Genomic DNA, 20,456 nt, shown 5'->3' on the forward strand with positions numbered 1-20,456 from the left:
CAAAATTGTTTGTTCACAATGGTACTTGTCACACAGTTGAATCTACCAAGATAAAATAAGAAGTAAATTTTTAATTTTGCTACCCATCTCACACCCTATGTTAACAATGTATTGTGTTTATGTTATTTATATCTAAGAAAATGTGGTTACTTCTGCCTGTGAGTGTTATACATCTTTGTTCTGTTGCTAAGAAAATCCCAATCAACCTGTGACATTGCATAGAGGAGGAATTTTTTTCTTTCACATTTCATAACTTATTACCTACTGAATGTTAATTTTTGATGTGATAACGTCTAATAAATCGATGAACGCCAGCTGCACGCACGAAAAAGTGTCCCGTTACGCACATTGTTCCATTACGCTGTGTCCCATTACACACATTGTTCCGTTACACTGTCTCCCATTACGCTCATTGTACGCTTGCGCTGTATCTATCTCTCTTTCACTCGACTGTTTATAAAGTGAAGTGAAAAGTTAATGTGGTTTTCATTCCTTATTACAACAACAATTTCGGCAATAAAGGTTAATTATCCTTGCATTTTAAAAATCTGCTTACTAGTATAATTGCAAGTATTTATTCTTTTATTATTAAAATAAAAATGATTCAATTTTATTCATAAAGTAGGTATGCAATCATTTCAGCAATGTTTTGTAATGACTTTTTCACGTTAAACTATCGTCCGTAAACCGACTTTACAGACAACCAATTTTTTTTACACTGAAAAGGCATTGGCAATTGCCTGTGCACATTTATTTTTGATATGCTTACACGATAACTCTGCTTTGTAACAAACTTTTATAATGTACAGCAGTTATCCTTACCACAGCCATACTTATAATTGAGTTTTTAGTTCAACATGGTATATTTTTAAAATATGCCTTAAACCTTTTTGTTTAACAGACAGTGGCAATTTTATGTACAGTAGAACATATTGACATAGGTTTAAATGTCTTAAAAATAAAATCATAATTTATTATTAATTGTTTAATATTATCATCCCAAAAATTTTGTTTAAAAATATACTGGTTTCAAAAGGACACAGAGAAAAGTTAAAAAATAATGTACTGTACATGTAGCATTTCTGAGAGAGTATTAAAGAAAATGACAAAAAAATTTATTTTCCCCTTTATTTAAAATTGATCCTTATTTACAATATTATTTCCACTTTTCCTTGAGAAAAAAAAAGAAGTTAAATTTGCATTCTACTGTTATACATGTGTTTATACTTGGCATTAAAATTAATAGTTGTTTGGAAACATTTTTAATGTTGAAATATATATTATTCCTTTTAAATTAATTTTGTTCATTATAGGCGATTAGGCCCTGCATACTTTAATTTTGCATAACTGGATTTCAATCTTTTTTCTATAATACTAATATCGAACTATTCATCCCAGTTTTTGGCTTGTCAAAGCATAAATCAGATCTTCCAGATCTTCTATTCCTTGTTGCAAACCATATATTTACTAACAAGCTGCAGTGTCTAGTCTATAAGGGCCGCAAGGGATAAAACTTATTTCACGTTGGCGACTACAACTTTCATGATAATCACACCAAGTAGCCAACTTCAACAAGTAGCCAAAACTTAAGTCCTATGCCATATCAAACCTAAAAAATTTAGCACGGAAGCTGTATTGCAAGTTGTATCTTAAATATTTTGGAATTGCAAGGTGGCGAGGCCCAATTCCCCTGAGTAAACGGTGATTTCGATGTTGGTTGCGGATGTGTGCTCGGGCAGTATTCTGTGATGCGGTTTGTGGGAACCAGGTCTCGATCAGCAATGAAGTCTTCCAGCACCTGGGCCAGCCCAAGTTCATGCTGTGCCCCACGCAGTACTGTGCCGCCAGAGCCACGCCCAATGTGCGAAACTCCGAGTACCTGAACACGCTGGGCGTCAAGCTGGCTCCGGAGATAGACATCATGTGGACAGGTAGGTAATTAAGTGTGCCTCTGTCAGCGAGCATTACAGGTAGGGATGGCCCGATCAAATCCCTTAGTGTCCTTAGGATTTTATATTCAAAGAAAAATGTTACAGGAAATAAAGTAAATTAAAAAAAAATTCATCACTGATAACCTCCGAAATTTACGAGCTAAGTGATTTTCTTTACATATATGATATATCCTGTTACCATTTTCCTAGGTATTTAACTTTTAACATGTAATTATATAAATAAAATTACAATATGTATTATATGTATTGATTATGGACACCTAGGTTGTGAAACACCACTTTAAAGGGTAGAATGTTTCAACCCGTGGTTAATATTTTTTATTTACTGTGTGTTTGACACTTGACATCTAAGATATGAATTTGAGGTACGCTCTGAGATTAGATTTCGAGATTCAGATTTGAGAAAATTGTGATTTGACTAATTCCAAGGCAAAGTGATCTGTGTGCCAAAAAAAAAGTCTGTGGAAAAAAAAGTTAACTAACTCAAGTTTAATGTCTTTAAGATATGTCTCGTTTTTAAACTTCAGGGGAAATTTTGATGAATTTATATCAGAGTTCGCTGCATTGCATGTATCCCTTTGCATTAAAAATGTGATAAAAAAGTAAGGGAACTGAAGGACTGGTAACGAAAGTCTAGAAGAAGTTTCCAAATAAGCAGCAGTGGTACTGAAAGCTTTGAAACTTGTAATTTATAGCAGACTTTTGCCAATTGTCATTTTGTTTTTGACATCACCTCAGTTTATATTATCACAAGTGGAAATTATCTCTGAAAATGTTTAAGCTTTCTTATTTTAAAATCTTTATGTTCCTGCATATAGTATAAAATTTCATATTGCTTTTGCTCATTTTGGCTATGTGTGTAGATTCAAAATTACCTTTTAATAAAAATAACTTTAAAAAAATATATTGTTACACTGTTCTGAAAAGTCCTTAAATTGGTTCACTAGGTATTTGTAGACACCCTGTAATATCATTTTCCCGGGAATGCTTAAACAAATACAATGTTCAACTATCATTTATAGCTAAATTACCATCATTTCCCTTTGCTTTTGAAGTCCAAAAATATTCCAGTCTCCCTCTAGCTATTCGTTGCCCATTCTTTTTGTATGTTAATATCCTGTTTTTGCCTCTCCCATAATACGTTTATGTTAGTACTACTAATATTCTTCATTCAGGCAGAGACTGATCCACTTTTGTAGTCTTTAAATGATGGAATTTTTTTTTTTAATGTCGTACCTTGTTAACACATGTTTTCTGGTCAGTGAACCATACAGGTTGATTCAGAATTCAGCCGAAAAACTTCAGTTGGAAACTTATGGTCTAAAGTGCCTTTTTTTTTTTTGCACATACATAATAAAGTAATTAAATTGGGACACTAAATGTCTAGATATTGTTTAGTTAAACTTAGTCCTCCAACCACTGAAAAACTTATCACTATCGTAAAATTTAAATAATTGTAGGCAACATCTTTATTTTCCATACATTTTTGGGAAGTGTTGTTACCCCTTATTATTTCAATTAAATTTTTTTCTAACGGAGACAAGTTTTGCAGTGGTTGTAGGACTTGGTATAATTGAACATTATCCAGGAGCTTATTGTTCCATTTTAAATACTTTCTCTATTATTTGCAACAAAATTGTTGTTCTGCAAAGAGTTATAGGGTGTATATCAGCCTTGGAAAGCACTTAAGAGTTCAGACCATAAGCCATTTGTGTTTTATGACTTATTTGTTCATGATGAACTCGGAGTCAAAGTTGGTCATTCAAATTCTTGCTCATTCTGTACATAATTTGTAGCTTAATAGCTTAAATTTAGTTTTGAATACAATCAGCAATCATGTTTCTTAGTGGTTACTTCTCTGGAAAGACACTTGTACAAATTAAAAAATTTTTTCCACCTCCATTATGAGTACTATTGATTTGTTTCACAGGTCAGAAGGTGATATCTCGACTGCTTACCGTGGAATCGATAGAAGAGATCACAGACGTGTTGAGAAGGCCCCCGGTGATTTGGGACAACATCCACGCCAACGACTACGATCAGAAGAGAGTGTTCCTCGGCCCGTACTCGGGCCGTTCGCCCGACTTGATCCCGAAGCTGCGCGGTGTCCTCACGAACCCCAACTGCGAGTACGGGGCGAACTTTGTGGCCATTCACACACTGGCGCAGTGGAGCAGGTGCAATGTGGACGGCAAGCGAGACCCCTCCATTAGTAAGTACAGGTTTTGAGACGGGGTCCTAGGGCCACAGTAACAGTGCTGGAAGTCACAAAGCTTCAATTCCCGTCTGAAATTTGTCGACTTCTTATATGGGAAAAGTTCAAATAAAATTGTAATAATATGTTTTGAAAAGGTTCTGAAATTGGTTCACAGATACATTTAGACATCATGTGTGAAGTTATAAGGACTATTCTGATTTAACTATTATGACTACAGTAACTTACTAAGGCCATGTTTCTATTGATCAATTGGTATTTCAGTTAGTGATGTGCGAGTCTCGGCATCATCGAGAACGAGTCGAGACAGAAATTTTCTCGATCTCGTCTCGAGATAATTTTTTTGGATCGGAATTTTCGAGAATTTTGTAAACAAGAAATAGGTTAGGTATAATATATTGAGGCAGCATTTTGCGTTGCGTGTTGAAATAATTAACATATCTTCAACGTAACGTAGATCGAATAAAATAAAATATACTTACTTGTTACGATAGTATACACGATAAATTATTAAAAAGTTAAAAACGAACAACTTCCGTTCACAAGTCACTACATGAAACGGTAAACGTAAACAATGAATTGTGCTGTGGTTATCACATTAAATTACAGAAGAAAATGATTATTTTCCGTTAATAAAACCAACATTAAAGTTAAAAATAAATCATTTTCGGTATCAATATCAAGTATCAACGTAAAACGGTACGGTAAAAAATAAAAATATAAACATGACTGCAGAATTCTTCCGCGATTGCATTTTGTTTTATGGCCTTACGTTATACACACGGCCAGCAGTATATAACAAGCAACATGATGTTTAAATTGCGGTCCGTATCGATAGTGACATATCGATAGTGGTGAATGTTCAGACTTTCATGATCAAGTACCGTCCATGGCTCAAGGAAACTGTATAGACTATGGAGTCAATAACGTATGTTTACATACGACAGTAGGCAAATAAACTGTTGAGTGTAAAGGTAAAGTTGTAATTGCAATTGCAATTGTGGATACTTGATAAAATTATTGAATTATTATGTATGTTTGTCAGATTATTGAGTTTTCTTTTTTGGATCATATTATCCTGTTAAATAAAGTACAGATTTCTCGATCTCGACTCGATTCTCGAGAATTTTTAAATTGCTTTCTCGATCTCGTCTCGAAATCAAAAAAGTCTTTCTCGCACATGCCTAATTTCAGTACATTAGAATCTCATTTTTATTATTTCGAGAGACCAGGACCAAAATACATAAAAAAGTGGGGAAGTGTTAAAAAAATTTTATTATCTCACTATGATGGAAACAATGAGAAACAAATGCACACCTCACTAAATAAAAGAAAAGAAATGGTTATGTTTTGATACATTAACTAGATTTTAATACTCTCACACAGTTAAAAAAATAATAATAATCCATTCAGTTTGACAGTTCTTCACAATTGTGTTCAGTGATGAAAATGAAATCTTCAGTTCTTGTAATTGAAGCATCTCAAACTGTCCACTTTTATTAGTGAGATTTTACACAGTTCTTTTTTGGCCCGGGTAAATAGTATGTTAATATTTAATTTATTTCAGATTTTCGTCAGAAAGAATTCTATTAAACAGATATAACCACTTTTAAATAATTTTTAGGTTCAAAAAAGTTATGAACATTTGTGTTTAAGGTTTGGAAATTTACTGCTGCCAACTGCCTTTCCAGCACATTTCTATTGTAGTAAAATGAGCATCGCTGAACATAAACGAAGACGCCTTATTTACAGGAATTGGTTATGTTGCGTTATAAACTAATTTAACAAAAGACCCAGTAATCCACTGTTTATTTATGTAACAATTGCATTAACAACTGCTTTCATGCATAATACATTAAAGTTTAAAGGGGAGAGATATAAAACCTAAATATGCCATCTTAGTTTGAACATAATTTTCGTGCTCATGTTGGCAAAGATTCGGTTCATTGCCGTATGGTTTACAGTGGCACGGAAAAAAAAAATTCACATTGTTTACAATGGCATGTAAAACTGCAGGGACCTCATGCAATAACGTGTAATAAACTTGATAATATTAATTTTCAACTTAATTGTTCCATCTAAACTATTTTCAGATTGTTTGTTAATAAATGCCTTTGCAACATTAACTGTTAGAAATGATTTTGTACAAAGCAGGAAAGTAATGCAGCGCAGCATGCTTCAAATGAATTATTGGCCAATTTACTTCAAACTTTTGACTTTTTAACAAAAAAAATTTTTTATGGTTTTTTGAAAAGGGTTGTTGTAATAGAGAGGTGTTCGCAATAAATGGGGTGGTATCCGTGGAGTTTTACTATGTATGAGTCGTAACCGTAGATTGTTACATATAAAAAAACATATGTATCATGTTTCAGAAAAACTAAAATGTTTTTTATGAAATTTTTTAGATTTTTTTTTTGAATGAGTCCCACTTGCTATATTTATCAGTAACAAATAATATTAAAAAAAAATAATCCATTGGAAATGTATTAAACATTAACCCTTTCCTGCCTGGCGGGACTTGTTAGTCCCACAATGTTTGAAGCCCCATAGAAATAGTGTGTGCATGTTTGAAACCACATGCCGCCTGTCGGGACCTCTGGGCCCCTGCATAGCTCCGCTCCGCCAGTTGTCGAAGTTCGATCGACAGCCGAGAGGTTGCAGCACTTAACACGGCAGCGCTGCACCAGTCTGGAGCGCTTTTTTTTTTTTTTTTTTCCCCGTTGAGCTGGACATATGATAAATGCCTGTCAGGACTTAAAAAGTCCCATCATTAAAAATATATATATTAAATATAAATAATAAAAAAAATTTGGAAAAAAATTATGGTCTCCTTCTAGTGCCTACTTAAATATGAAAACTGAATAAAAATTACAAAATTCAATTTTTTTTTTTTTACATTTCTAGGCAGGAAAGGGTTAAATTACGGGTATTCAGTTTTAGTTGAAATAATTTTTGATGCCGGCGGGTAGGTAACGGTGTGTGTGTGTGTCGTTGCGGGCAGACGACTCGGTGAGCGCGGACATAAAGCTGGAGACGGAGGCGGAGGACGGCACGGCCGGCGAGGACGTGCCCTCCACCCTCTCGCCCAACATGTACCACCCGCGGCGCGCCCTGCGCAACGCCATCGCCGACTGGATGGCGGAGTTCCGGCGGCCGCGCGCCGCCTGGGGCCCCATCGCCAAGCCCCAGCAGGTGGTGGCGGCGGCTGCGCCGGTGCCCATCGTCCCCTCGGTCAACACCTGCATGTCGCTGACCACCACCACCACCACGGCGAGCCTGCCGTCCGTCAACGCCAACCAGCTGCACGCCCTGGCCGAGGTCTGCGGCGCGGTGAGTTGCCCCCGCGGGCGGTGATGTGCCCCGACGTCGAAAAACAAGTGTTATCTTTGAAAGATTTGTGCAATGGGAGTGCTTGACTTGATGTAAGTCGCACCTGTGTTTCCGTACCTTGTGCGCCTCTGCCTGAGGACGGGAGCAGATAGCAGTTACCGAAACGTCGCTTGTTTCTGTTTTGGTAAAACTATTGTGTTCGTTTCGTCTTTTCGTTCTGTCGTGTTTTTGTCTCGTTTCAACCGTTGTGCTGAATTATTTTGGGTTCAATATTTCTGTGTCGTCATAATTTGTGTTTTTTTTTTTTTTCGTTCTCTTAGTACATTTTCTTTGTTTTTCTTTGTTTATTGACCATATTCCTGTTACAGAATATTTTGTGGTGTTTATATCCTTGTTGACAACAGCAATATTTTGCTTAATTTTGTGTTTTTTTTTTGTCTTTTTTGGGTATTTTATTTATTTATTTCTTTATTTTTATTTTTTAGTTTTTCTTCAACAGAAAAAGTTCTTAGCAATGGCGTACGTCCAAAAACTCACATCAAATCAAAAATAAGTTCTAAATATGAGGAAAACATCGAAATTTCTTGAACAAGATGACTTAAATAAAAAAGTAATTTTACAAAACTTCTGAGTTCAGAATTGAGGGAATATATATTAACGGAGCGGCTAATTGAGTATAATCGCAAACCATTATACTTTGGGGGGAAAAAAAATATTTGACGGTTTTGAATTATCTTTGTAGCAGTGAAATAAGCATGGCTGCCGTGTGCACACGTGCAGATGTGCGCTCAAGTATTTTTTTTGAGATTCGAACTGAAGTTACAATTTTCAGCACTCGTACTTTGGCGCTTTGCAGTTTCAAAGTATTGAAAAAAAAACATTGTGTTTTGGTTGTTCTGTTTTGGAAAATAGATGATCTGAGCCATTTATGTTGAGTATTCCCAGCAACAAACAACCAAAAGAAAAATCAAGGCAGCCAACATTTTTTTTTTTTTTCGAAAAGTTAACGACACTATGGTAGTTAGGTTGCCGATAAATCAGCTTAATTTTTTATCTACAAACAAAATTCACTGGAACCCTGTTTTATGAACCCCGGAATTTATTGAAGCAGCAATTTTATGAATATATTCTCAAGAACTGTCAAAAAATCAACAATTTTGACACTAAAATATAAATAATCTGAAAAAATTTGAAAATTTATAATGCAAGCTTATAAAAATATATTATTTTTTAACACACAGGTTATATTTAGTGTGGGTTTAAATACTCTCAATTGTGTTCCTATAAGAAGAACTAAAATAATCAGACATTCAGTTTTAAAATGCAGTGGTGGTAGCATCTGCAACATAGGAGCATGCGAATCTTGCCCGGCCAGGCTGGCGGCGGCGGTGGTATCATGACGTATGGCTCACTTCTCCCTCCCCAGTTCTCAGTCTTAGAGGCCAAAGCTCATCCCTCCCAGAGACACAAACCACCTTGTCTTCCCTCTTTAACATTCTCTCCCCTTTAAACAACCTTCCGCGTGAAAATACTGTCAACTTCTCCCCCTTCCCTTCTTGTGCAATTACAACGATGATAACCAAAATGCCACACAATGTTGTATGGACCATTCCCGGTAAAATGAATGATTTTTTAGAACTAAGTGACAGCCGTATTTACCATTGATAGATACTGTGTAAGTAGTTATGGCATCAGACACTAAATTCCATATAAGTACATCTTATTTATTTTATTTACTTAATACATATATACGTGTGTGTGTGTGTGTTAAAAGAATAATACACTGGGAAATCGTATTAGAATCATTACAAAAATAAACATAAATAACCCTATTAAACTTTTGCTATAGTCTAATTTTTTAAATTACTATTTCTATTCCAATATATTTCTTAAAATATTTTCCTCAAATTCCGAATATTGTTTTCTCGAATCCCTAATCTTTTGAATACTCGAGATTCGGTGGGATTTGAGGATTTGACCAGCCCATCCCTAAGTAGAAGTATTTCAAGGGTCAGTCTGGTAAAAAATTATGAGTTCGGTACTAAGTGTCTACATTTTAAAGTTGTCATTTCCAATTGCATTTTGAATCTTTTCTTGTTCAAGAAATTTGAGAACTTTGTTTGCTTGTTCGAGAGGGATATGCTAAAGGAAGCGTATGTTTTTTTTCCCCCCCCCAGGTCAATGGAACTAGTGACAGTTTGGTCCAGCCTACGCCAGGCCCCGTGATGAACTCCCTCGTTTCGGAAACAAAAGTCATATGCGACCCCGTGCTCACGCCGGCGTCCCACATCTCCCTGGAGCCGATGGACTGTAACTTCACGCCGAACGGTTCTCCTGCCCACGTGCTGAAGAACAGCGATGACGTCCCCATGTCGGACGGCGAAGCTGTGTCGCCGACTGCTTCGATGCAGATAGACTCTTCGGCGAACACTGGCTCGACGATGATAGTGGAGACAAGCAACCCTGCTGAGAAGTAAGATATTGTTCGCCTATGTCGATGATGTTAGTTTTCTGGGAAAGTATTTTTGGAAACATTTTCCATTAATAAGAAAGTAATGGTTATTACCAGAAAATTTTCCAGCGCGTTATAATGCACAAGTAGATTTTATCAACTTTTATTTATACAACCGGAACCTAACAGAACATACATTTTTGTCTTTCTTCACCACTTAACGGCCCACTTAACATTTGAGTGTTGGGTAGGACCCATGCTACCCTCTACTATCTGATAGGAACAAAAAGTTGTCTGAACAGTACTCATTGATCCGCAGGAAATAAGTTATTGTATAACGTACATCAATCTCTCTTATGTAAATCTATGTTGGTGATGGAATAAAAGGAAAATGTTTGGTAAAATTTACATCTCTGCCCATATTACTTGAGAAATTTTCACGGAATGTGTTTTACTGTTGAGTTTTATATTATTAGAGGCAAGATTTTATGGTTTGATTTTTAGTCCATGTTGGTTTTTTAAACAGGAAGATTTCAATGTTATTGTTTTTTTAAATATTCTGTTTTGTAATACTTATTTCGCTAAAATACCCTCTTTTATCGCATAATCGTAGCACCTATATTTGATGGTGTCAAAATTTGGATTAAAAAAAATCTCTCGCGTAAACGTCGTATGATGTTTTTTTTTGTCCCACTATTAGATTCCGAGCGCTTTGTGTGGGTATTTTTTCCGTATAAAAGATGTATTTTAAAATAGAAATCAAATATTCGGACATTACCACTGATTTAATTAACGGAAATACAAAGTTGTCTGTTCTGTAAATTTTCTTTTAAAGACGTTTTTAAACTTTATAACCTTTATCTGTTCGTCTGCGTCTATGCGGTATATTGCTTTTAAAAGTGTAGCCAGCGCTAGTTGGCATCATTCATGTTCGGTTATGTATGTCCCGTATGGAGCGCGCACACATAGTCGAATATCGATATCTCGCCGATTGCATGAACGTGCGCTCTCTGTCGAGTGCCGAGTTAACTACATTTCATAGCCCGCACTCTTTGGTGGTGTTTACTACGACGATAGTTATGCATTCGTTCAGCCTCACTTCGTATTTGTTTTTCTATTTAAAGTTGAAGGAAGGTTTTTGTTGCATGACTTAATAATTTAAATTGTTCGGCGTGCTCTTTTATACTTCACTTTTTAAATAAACGTACTTTTGTTTTTATGAATAAATTTACCTAACAAAATTTGTATTTTCTCTCTTAAACGTCGCACCCCTACTTTTCAAACTTGATTTTAGTATAAAATGTGCGACGATTATGCGATAAAACACGATATTGTAATGTAGACATGGCTACAGTTTTACAATAAAATAGTATCTAATAAGATCGTCTAAAACAGATATGTACCTTCAGAACAATAAAAATTAATTGGTGAGCATTTGTAGTTCCGAGTGAATCAATAACAGATTCAAAATCGTACGAATTAAATTAATTATTCTGATCTAAGCACTTGTTACTGACTTTATATACAGGTGACACATTCCTTGTATTTCAAACATTAAAAAGATTCTTTTTTTTTTTATTTTTTTTTTTTGGGAAAATGCTGCTTAACTGCATGATTTAACTTGCATTTTGGTGCCATGATATGGTTTATTAACATACATTTTTGTGTTCAACAGTATCTCTGCATGCTTTTTGGTGGTATTTCGGATTTATTGAAATTCACCTTATAATCTTGTCTCTATATATTATTTCTATAATATGATAAATTGTCACTTTTTTTTTATCGCATAATCGTCACACCGTTATTTTAGACTTCAAAATTTGGAAGAAAAAAAATTCTCTCCTAAACGTTGCATTATGTTTTTTGGTCCTGCTGATAGATTCCGAGCACTTTGTGTCGGTATTAAACATGACGGGATAAAGCAGGATGAACAGCAGTCCGTACTTTGATTGCAGGTCCGACAAAGCGCTAACGCATGAGGATGTAGCGTTGCTTTGCGACCTGTTCTATTTGCCGTTCGAGCACGGTGGTCAAGGAGTCACGCTCCTGCAAGAGTTCAATTGGCTCAAGAGCAATGCGCACTTGGTCACGCAAGCCAACCAAAAGTGCAAGGACGAAACAAAGAAGCCAGAGGTAAGAGATGGTGTCGTCACGTGAATTTTTTCAAAGGTGGTGGGCATGTTTAGCTGGTGGGCAGTGTTTCAGTGCACACAGGTGGTACTTAGTCATAAATGTCGCAAAAGTTTATATGTAATAAACATCTAAAATGTTAACCTCAGTTATGTAATTTGTAAGTATAGAAAGATCTAATATTGTCATGTAAAAGTCACAAATTTTTATTTCTGCAATACTGTTAGACAACCAGTTCATAGTTTAATCATTCATTTAATTAACATTAAAAAATATTATTGAACTTTATTTGTAAATGGCACGGTATAGTTTTAGGAGTAGCCGTATGATTGAATCAATATTTGTTATTGGATGAAACAATCCTTGAAAATTTCTCGAAAAGATGTGTGATTTCCTATTTCCGACATACGTGAAAAAGAATAGCGCTCAATACCAGGAAAGAATTGTATCAGTGAACATCCTAAATAAAGTTGAATACATTTGGAGTTGTAAAAGCAGTTGTGAAATCCATTTAAATAAATATTCTAGTATTTTTCAGGGATTGTTATCACATTTCACTACTGCTGTAACAAAGCTGCTTCAAAGCTGATCTCGAAGAACTCTCACTAGGAAGGCCAAACACAACTATTTCCGTTTCCAGAGTGTTTCGGGTATAGAACCTTTGTAGTATTTCTTTAAACTTTGTAGGTTCATAATAGTTTTCATTTTATATTATTAGAGGCAAGAATTTATGGTTTTATTTTTAGTCTATGTTGGTTTTTTGAACAGGAAGATTTCAGTGTTATTGTTTTTTATAAATTCTGTTTTGTAATACTTTTTTCGCTAAAATACACTCTTTTATCGCATAATTGTCGCACTCGCATAATCGTCGTACCTATATTTTAGGGCGTCAAAATTTGGATTAAAAAAACCTCTCACGTAAACGTCGCATGATGTTTTTGGTCCCACTATTAGATTCCAAGCGCTTTGTGTGGGTATTTTTTCAGTATAAACCGATGTATTTTAAAGTAGAAATCAAATATTCGGACATTACCACTTATTCAGATTCCTAATACGTAGTTAAGCTTGCATCTTCATTGCCATCAATCTTTAGAGGTTACCATGGTATGTTTATGTAAAAAAAAATTTTTTTGACTTGACGTCTAATAAATCAATGAACGCCGGCTGCACGCACGAAAAAGTGTCCCGTTACACTGTGTCCCGTTATGCTCGTACGCTTGCGCGGCATCTATCTCTTTTCCACTCAATTGGAACAACCATATTTTGACTTTTTCGAGGCACATTAAACTTGAAAGACTCCCATTCATTTCCTACTTTTCCTATCATCGTTAGGGATAGTGATTTTTTGTTTTTGCGAAATAGATGCGAAAATATGCTAAATTATATTTTTTCCGCTATAAAATGCGAAATCTAGACTATTCCGAGATAAATGCGAAATCAAGTTAAAAAAAAAAAAGTAGATTCGTCTTCACTCTACACAATTTATTTACCGATTGTATTTCGTTTCAGTTCAGTATCAAAAGAAACCATCATTTTATGGCGTATTTGGCACAAGTATCTTATTTTCACGTCATTCAAAACTAATGTTCGTAAATATTGAATGAAGAACGGCCATCCGTGCCTCGTGATTGTAAACAAAGCAAAGAACAACTAGCTGGAAGATTGTCCGTCATCTTGCAGAGTAGCCGAGTGTTTAGGCCACCATATTGCGACATCTCTGCTTCGCCGCGCTAACAATTGTAGGTCCCATTTTCTGGCTGTGTTTCACGTGAAAGCTGCGTTCTTGTTTAGTCTATGGAAAGTGGTGTGTTTACAAATACGCGCATACTCGTGAATATGTTATATACTGTTATTTCTCTGGGTAAAAATGGGACGAAACGTCATTTCTATTCGCGAGCGCATAAATAAATACAAAAGTGAACAGTTCTACGAAAGTTATACGAATATTTTATTGTGCAATTTATGTAATCGTCGTCTGGAGTGGAAAAAAAAAGATGTACTTGAAAAGCACATTAAATCTGAGGGACATCAGACCGCAAAAAAATTGATTCACCTAGAAGTCGGATGAAGAAAAAAAGTCGGTAAAACGGCAAGCAACGGTTTCTTTTTTAAAAATATACTTTTCTTCAGTAATGTAAAATGAGAGAATTGGCTAAATATTGTTTTTAAAAATGCTACAAAATGCTAAATTTCAAATTCAAAATGCTATAAATCACCATCTCTAATCATCATCCTATCCTTAACAGAATAACACAGATTGGAAGAAGTTAAATAGCAAACATGTATAAAAGTTATAGTTAAAATAATCTCTTTGTTAAAGTAATAAACATATTTGAATTAATGAGTGTAAATAAAAGTAAATTTATCAATTAAATTGTAGATTTAATTTCACTCCTCCTTTGTATCCATACAAAATAGTGATAATTCAATAAAAATGATTTAATTTTATTCATAAAAGTATGCAATTATATCATCAATGTTTTGTTTTGACGTCATGTTAAACTATCGTCTGTAAACCGACTTTACAGACGACCAATTTTTTTGACATGTCTAATTAATATAAAAGTGCAAAATTAATTTTTTTTAATTTTTGACGTATGTAATTGATTTCAAACACAAAATTAATTCTTTGTGAATGTCGATATGGATATTTTCTCAACCAAACAGATGATCTAGTTATTTTGTGTACATGGAGACTATAAAACAGTGGTACACTGTAACTGTTACAGAGTCCATAATGATTGCTTTTGAACCGGATGCATTTGAAACCTCGCCTATGCCATGCTTATTTCCTCCCAGGTGACGGAGTGGTTTGAGAGAGCCAAGCGACTGGAGGAGATGAGTAAATCCGTGAACACGCTGTTCCAACACTTGACTTACGTTCCCAACCGTGAGTTGTTGTACGATCTCTACCCGTATGTGTGGGACATGCGGGGTGTGATTTCGTTGCTCAATTCGTACATCAAGTGGCTGGGTGAGTTGCACATGAACTAAGCTTGGAGCCTGTGTAGTGGATCCCCATATCCCGGAGGGGGTGGGGGGGGGGGATGCTCACTGCTGAAAAGCATCCGTTTTCAATGGCTGCACTTGTCTATCTCTGAACCAAGTAGAGAACCAAGACATTACAAACATGGCAGATAGTTTTCACAGCAATAACACAGCAAAAGTTAAAGATTATTTTCTGCTCTAGATTTTTATTTAGATATTACAATTTAGTGCTTTGTTGGTGTGGTTTTGTTGGCCATGATATGGCCAACAAAACAGCATGCAATATGCATAAACTCATATTTGAGAGTCTGTCAGAACACTTGCCTTCCACCACACTGCGATCCAGGTTCGATTCCCGGCAGACGTCCAACCCATGTTCTTCCGCAAGCGGGCGTTGCTGTGAGCTAATGGATTGTCTGGGTACTCAGCTTTCCCTAACCCCATCATTTTGTCAGTGTTTCATCCATAGCATGTCACCTCTTTTGTCTCTATAACGACCTCTATGTCGACAAGACGTAAGCCTCACTTATTCTTATGTGAAATGTATTGTAACAGGCTCAGGGTGTCTAGAAAATAGGGACATGCAGCTGAAGTCGGGGAATTTCCAGCTACAGTGAAAAACGGGGGAAATGAGGGAATTTCTTATGTAGTCAGTGAATATTTTAATGTCTATTTTCAATTACTTTTTTTTTGTATGATGATAATGGAAAAATAAAGTTATAGCAGAGAATTTTTTTGTTGTGTAATGGTTCCATGTTCACATCCTGTCTTCCCCCTCCCAAAGCTGTATCCAAGTGTTACAAAATGGTATTCCTCCCATTCCTTTTTGCTCATTAGAAGCTATTTAATTGTGCTATAGACAGTAGTGCGATTAAAATAATTTACCACTGACTGCAGCAATATTGAAGTGTGGTATGCCTTTAAGTTGTGATTTTGAATTTGAATTTTTGATAGTTATTGGTCAGAATTATTTTTTTCAAACCTGAAAAAGTCAGGAATTTTTTATCACAGGTTTGCAAGCCACCCTGAGGCTGTGAATTCTAAATTGTGTAAATACAGTTCATATTATCATGTTAATAATATTCCTTGGTATTTATAAATGGAAATTACGGTATTTAGTCAATTCCAAAATGCACCTGTTGTAACTATTTTACTCTGAAAAATGGGAGTATCTTACAATCAGTTGAATTATTCATTTGCTAAATTTACTTGATTATTAAACACACATTTTTTTTATTTGTAAGCTTTGAAAATGGGCTGTGAAGTACAATCAATAATGTCGTACTTTAACATGCAAACCATCAAATTCACTGAGAAAAATTTAAATGTTGCATTCTTCTTTGGTGTCTAGCATTATTTCAGAATGCTGTATGTTAATGATTTAAAGCAGCCAACACACTAGTACTGTTCTCTCAAACAATTTATGCAAGGTGTTGGAAGTATGAAATATTGCTGTTTTTTTAATTCTATTGGATACTACGAATAGATAAAAGTTTTGTGTTCCATCATACAGTAGTACCAGATCTGTATTGTAATAAATACCCTGAAATAAAGAAAGCCTTTTTCTGATATTAAGTACTTATGTTAATATTTTTGCTTAAACCAGGTGCATCTCAAACGCATAGACAGCTTATAAGGAACCAAACACTAAAAAAAGAGTGTATTTAGAAATTGTGACATCTATATTCAAGTAAATACAGTAATATATTACTTTCTTGTATTTATTGATTACTTAAAAAGAGGTAGTAATTGATTAATCAGAGCATGAATAAATAATTATTGTTTATATGAATTATCACTGTGTTTGACCTGAACAAGTGAAGTTCACATTAAGAATAAGAAATTTATGTATTTGCAGTCATAACACTTTTTTATTCAAATCTTAAGTCTTCAAGTAGCCATCAGATGGATGCAAAATACTTTAATATAATTATTCCTGCAATGCTCTTCAATAATAAAAAGTACCAAATAAATTTTGTTTACTTTAAGGTGGTCACCCAGCCGGGCCACCGAAAAACATGCAGAGATCCAGTTGTTACCACGCCATTTACATACCACTCAAGATCGATTACAGGTGTCTAATTACAGATAGCAAGGGACGAGATTTTATGGTTTTATTTTTAGAACCATTTCATTTTTTAAACAGCAGATTTCTGTGTTATTGTTTTTATTTTCATAAATTTTTTATTCATTAGAAAAGTGTATTATTAAACAATTTCACTAAAATATTCTTCTTTTTTATTGACACCTAATGCACATTTACAGTAAAATCATTAGTAATAAGCATGTCTAAAACAGAATTACTCAGAAGAAAAAATAATCTGAAAATTTTTGTGTGTGGAATATGTGTCGTCATTAATGTGAAAACATGTTACTAATCTAAGAAATGCAATATCAAACAATATAATATTAATTTTTTCTAATCCTTGTAGGTCATACGTTTTGGTATAAAATTCATGCTAGTAAATAAATTACGTTCGATAATTTCTCACCGTGATAAAAGATTAAAATTCTGTAATTTCAGTTAAGTTTTGCCAGATTGCTGTTTGATTTCATGTTTTCAATTACATTTTGGTGCTAAATGGTGTATTAACTTGCATTTGGGTATTATGTTATATTGACATGTTTTACTGTGTTATTTTGGTTTTATCGCAATTCACCATTTAATCGAGTCCCTATGAATTACATTTAAGAGCCATTGCACTTGTCTACCTATACATGTTTCGTTCCATGGTGATGTCTATGCGTACTTTTTTGAACAGTGTAATTTACTAAAACAGGTGTTTTCACAGATGTTTTTAGGTACGAAAATTTCAACAAGTATTGTAAATGGTATAGGGAAGTGCAGAGAGTCTTTATCTATAACATTCTAGCTTAAAACTATGATCACCGCTACTAGTCCCGGCGTGAAGATTGCACGCCAAATTGTCTGCTTTTAGAGCTTGTGTGCCCAGCCATGTCGGCCAACTTAATAACTTCTATCCTTACTGAAGTAATGGATTTGGCTTAGCGTGCTTCATGCATTGCTGTATCTGTGATCTGGGTAGAGCCTTTTACACTAGTCAAAACAGTTGGAACGTAAACAATTCAGGGCTTGGAATAGCAACTGGACGCGTGCACAACACTTCGGTAAGCTTTGCGTGCAATGCTGCAGTGGGACAGCAGTGGAACGAGAATGCGAGAAAGTACACACGCCACAGTAGTGTCTGCCGGCTACTTAATCTGGATCTCGCTCAGATGTGGCAGTAAATTCTCTGTCTGATAGAGCCTTAGATCAGTGCTGTGTAGTAGTGACAAATTAGTGAATCAGCAGCCCGATCTTACAAGTGGATATTGTTATATTAATTAAACTGGTGTGTGACAGGCAATTCGAATTTTATAAAACTTGACACTGCCATCATCTTAATCTATTTGGAATAATTTTATGTCCTCAAAATGGAAATTGTCGGTTTGTTACTGTGTTTCTTGTTACAACTGTCTCGTCATTGTCAGCACACTACCTATGTTCGTCTGTGCCATGATATTTGACATCAGCTGATTTTGGTTGTTTTTTTCCCCTGTGCATTTGTGCTATTTCTGGTGTCCATTCTTGTGGTTTCTCTTTGACATACAGTGAAAACCAGCAATGGCAATTGTCCCTATATATGTATTTCCCATTTCAAGAATCATTCAAAAAACGTATTATATTTTTTAATTGTCAACAGTTTCAGTGATATTTTTCTGTCAAACTAGCCTCATTGAGGAAAAGGTAAATGCTAATTTTAACACAATACTGCCATTGTGTGGTAGGTTTTTTATGACGAAAAAATGTAATTTGAACAATAAATAAGTGAACTTAATGTACAAAATGAATGATTCCATAGTGCTGTAGGGACTTCTTTTTTCTTCTTTCTAAATTAATGTCTTGGAATTTTTTTGCTGTGTTAATGCTGTGCATTCAATGTGTCTAAAATAATAAACATACATTAGTTGGGTAGCAGTTAATAATGTGCGGTTTTCTGGTGATTATTTAACTGCATACAATTTTTAACAAAAATCAATAATTATATGTTAAGATGTTTTTTGCTGTGGTAATGATGGGTCTTTGTGATTGCCTTTAAAGTGTGAATTATGAATTAGTAATGCTACTTGACAATTTTTGCAAGTAAAATGAAGAATTTTAAAAATTTTGACAGCTTCTTGATGAAAGATAGCATTCTTTTATAATAAAATTTAAGGCTCATAAAAGAATATAATTATGACAATTGTGAAGCAAGCCTCAGACACTGGCAGCTAGCTTTTACTTTTCCCCCCCCCGCATATTTCATTCAATTCGATTATGTCCTTGAAGTTCAATAGGGAAACTTAGGTGCTTAACATTTTTTTTTTTGCAGTCTGAAAAAGAGGTGTGAACATGTTTCACACATTGACGCTTCAATGTGTTTGTGCGATGAAGTGTCCGGGCAAATGTTACCATTAATTGGATTTTTATTTTAATTTGTGATTCATTAATTTCAAGTGCACAGTTATCAACTTAGTGTGCAGGCAAAAAATAAATTTCCACAGAGTGTAGGCTTTGCAGTGTGTAACGCTTGCCTTGATGCTATTGTTGATTGGCCAGGTCCGCGCTTGGATCTAAATTTGCCACTGAAAGTCCAACCCACGCATGGGTTGTTTTTTCATGATGAAATGAGTGACAGATTTTTATGGAAGATGTGAGAAATATTTACTGCTTGTGCTCATTACAAGATTTCAATATGCAACTACAGCTGAACAGTGCTAGTTGGTCAATTGCATTATTTTGCCAATTTTGATTCTGGTTCATATTTTCTTACTGCATTCATGAATTCATTCTAGTTTAATTTGTAGTTATTGCATTCAGCGAATCTCAATGCTATTGTTTAACACACATTATTAAAAAAAAAATTTTAATGTCTGATTTATGAGTCATGAGTGCTCCAAATCGTGGACTTATATTTGTCTACCCTGTTTAAATCAAATTTGTTTGACTCTCACATTTTTAACCAAAACACCCTAAATTTATTTTGAAATGTTATTGGATTTTTTTTTTTTTGCTGTGAAATCACTGTTTTTTTAGTTTAATACTAATTTTACTTCTTAAAAAACTGGTTGGTGCACAACTTTGATCATACTTACTGTGCAAATGCCATTTTCAGTGATTCGTTTCTAGTCAATTACAAAATATAAATTTTTTTTTTTAAACATTGACTTATTCTACTGTGTATAAAATGATGAATTGTTTTAAAATATACAAATTACTTGTTCTTACCTAAAAATGCTTAAACCGTGAACAACCACATTTTCATATTAGATTAATTATGTTTTACTAATTAAATTCCTTTTATCTTACAGGTTATGTTGCTTTAAATTTTTTTCTCTCGAGATTTTT

The 20,456-nt window shown here is 34.6% G+C and overlaps 1 protein-coding gene across 2 annotated transcripts in view; it reads left to right on the top strand.

Annotated features, from left to right (window-relative positions):
• The window catches only part of LOC134539333 (protein O-GlcNAcase), a 55,003-nt gene that overhangs the window by 11,100 nt on the left and 23,447 nt on the right, over positions 1–20,456 (top strand). For both annotated transcript variants that reach the window (XM_063381266.1, XM_063381267.1), the window contains exons 5-10: positions 1,769–1,931; positions 3,883–4,164; positions 7,169–7,497; positions 9,675–9,970; positions 11,905–12,082; positions 14,879–15,053. In XM_063381266.1, the coding sequence (XP_063237336.1) occupies positions 1,769–1,931; positions 3,883–4,164; positions 7,169–7,497; positions 9,675–9,970; positions 11,905–12,082; positions 14,879–15,053 (1,423 nt within the window). The remainder of the gene's footprint in view (positions 1–1,768; positions 1,932–3,882; positions 4,165–7,168; positions 7,498–9,674; positions 9,971–11,904; positions 12,083–14,878; positions 15,054–20,456) is intronic.

The sequence above is a fragment of the Bacillus rossius genome, chromosome 15 (genome assembly GCF_032445375.1).
Source record: "Bacillus rossius redtenbacheri isolate Brsri chromosome 15, Brsri_v3, whole genome shotgun sequence".
Lineage (NCBI taxonomy): Eukaryota > Metazoa > Arthropoda > Insecta > Phasmatodea > Bacillidae > Bacillus > Bacillus rossius.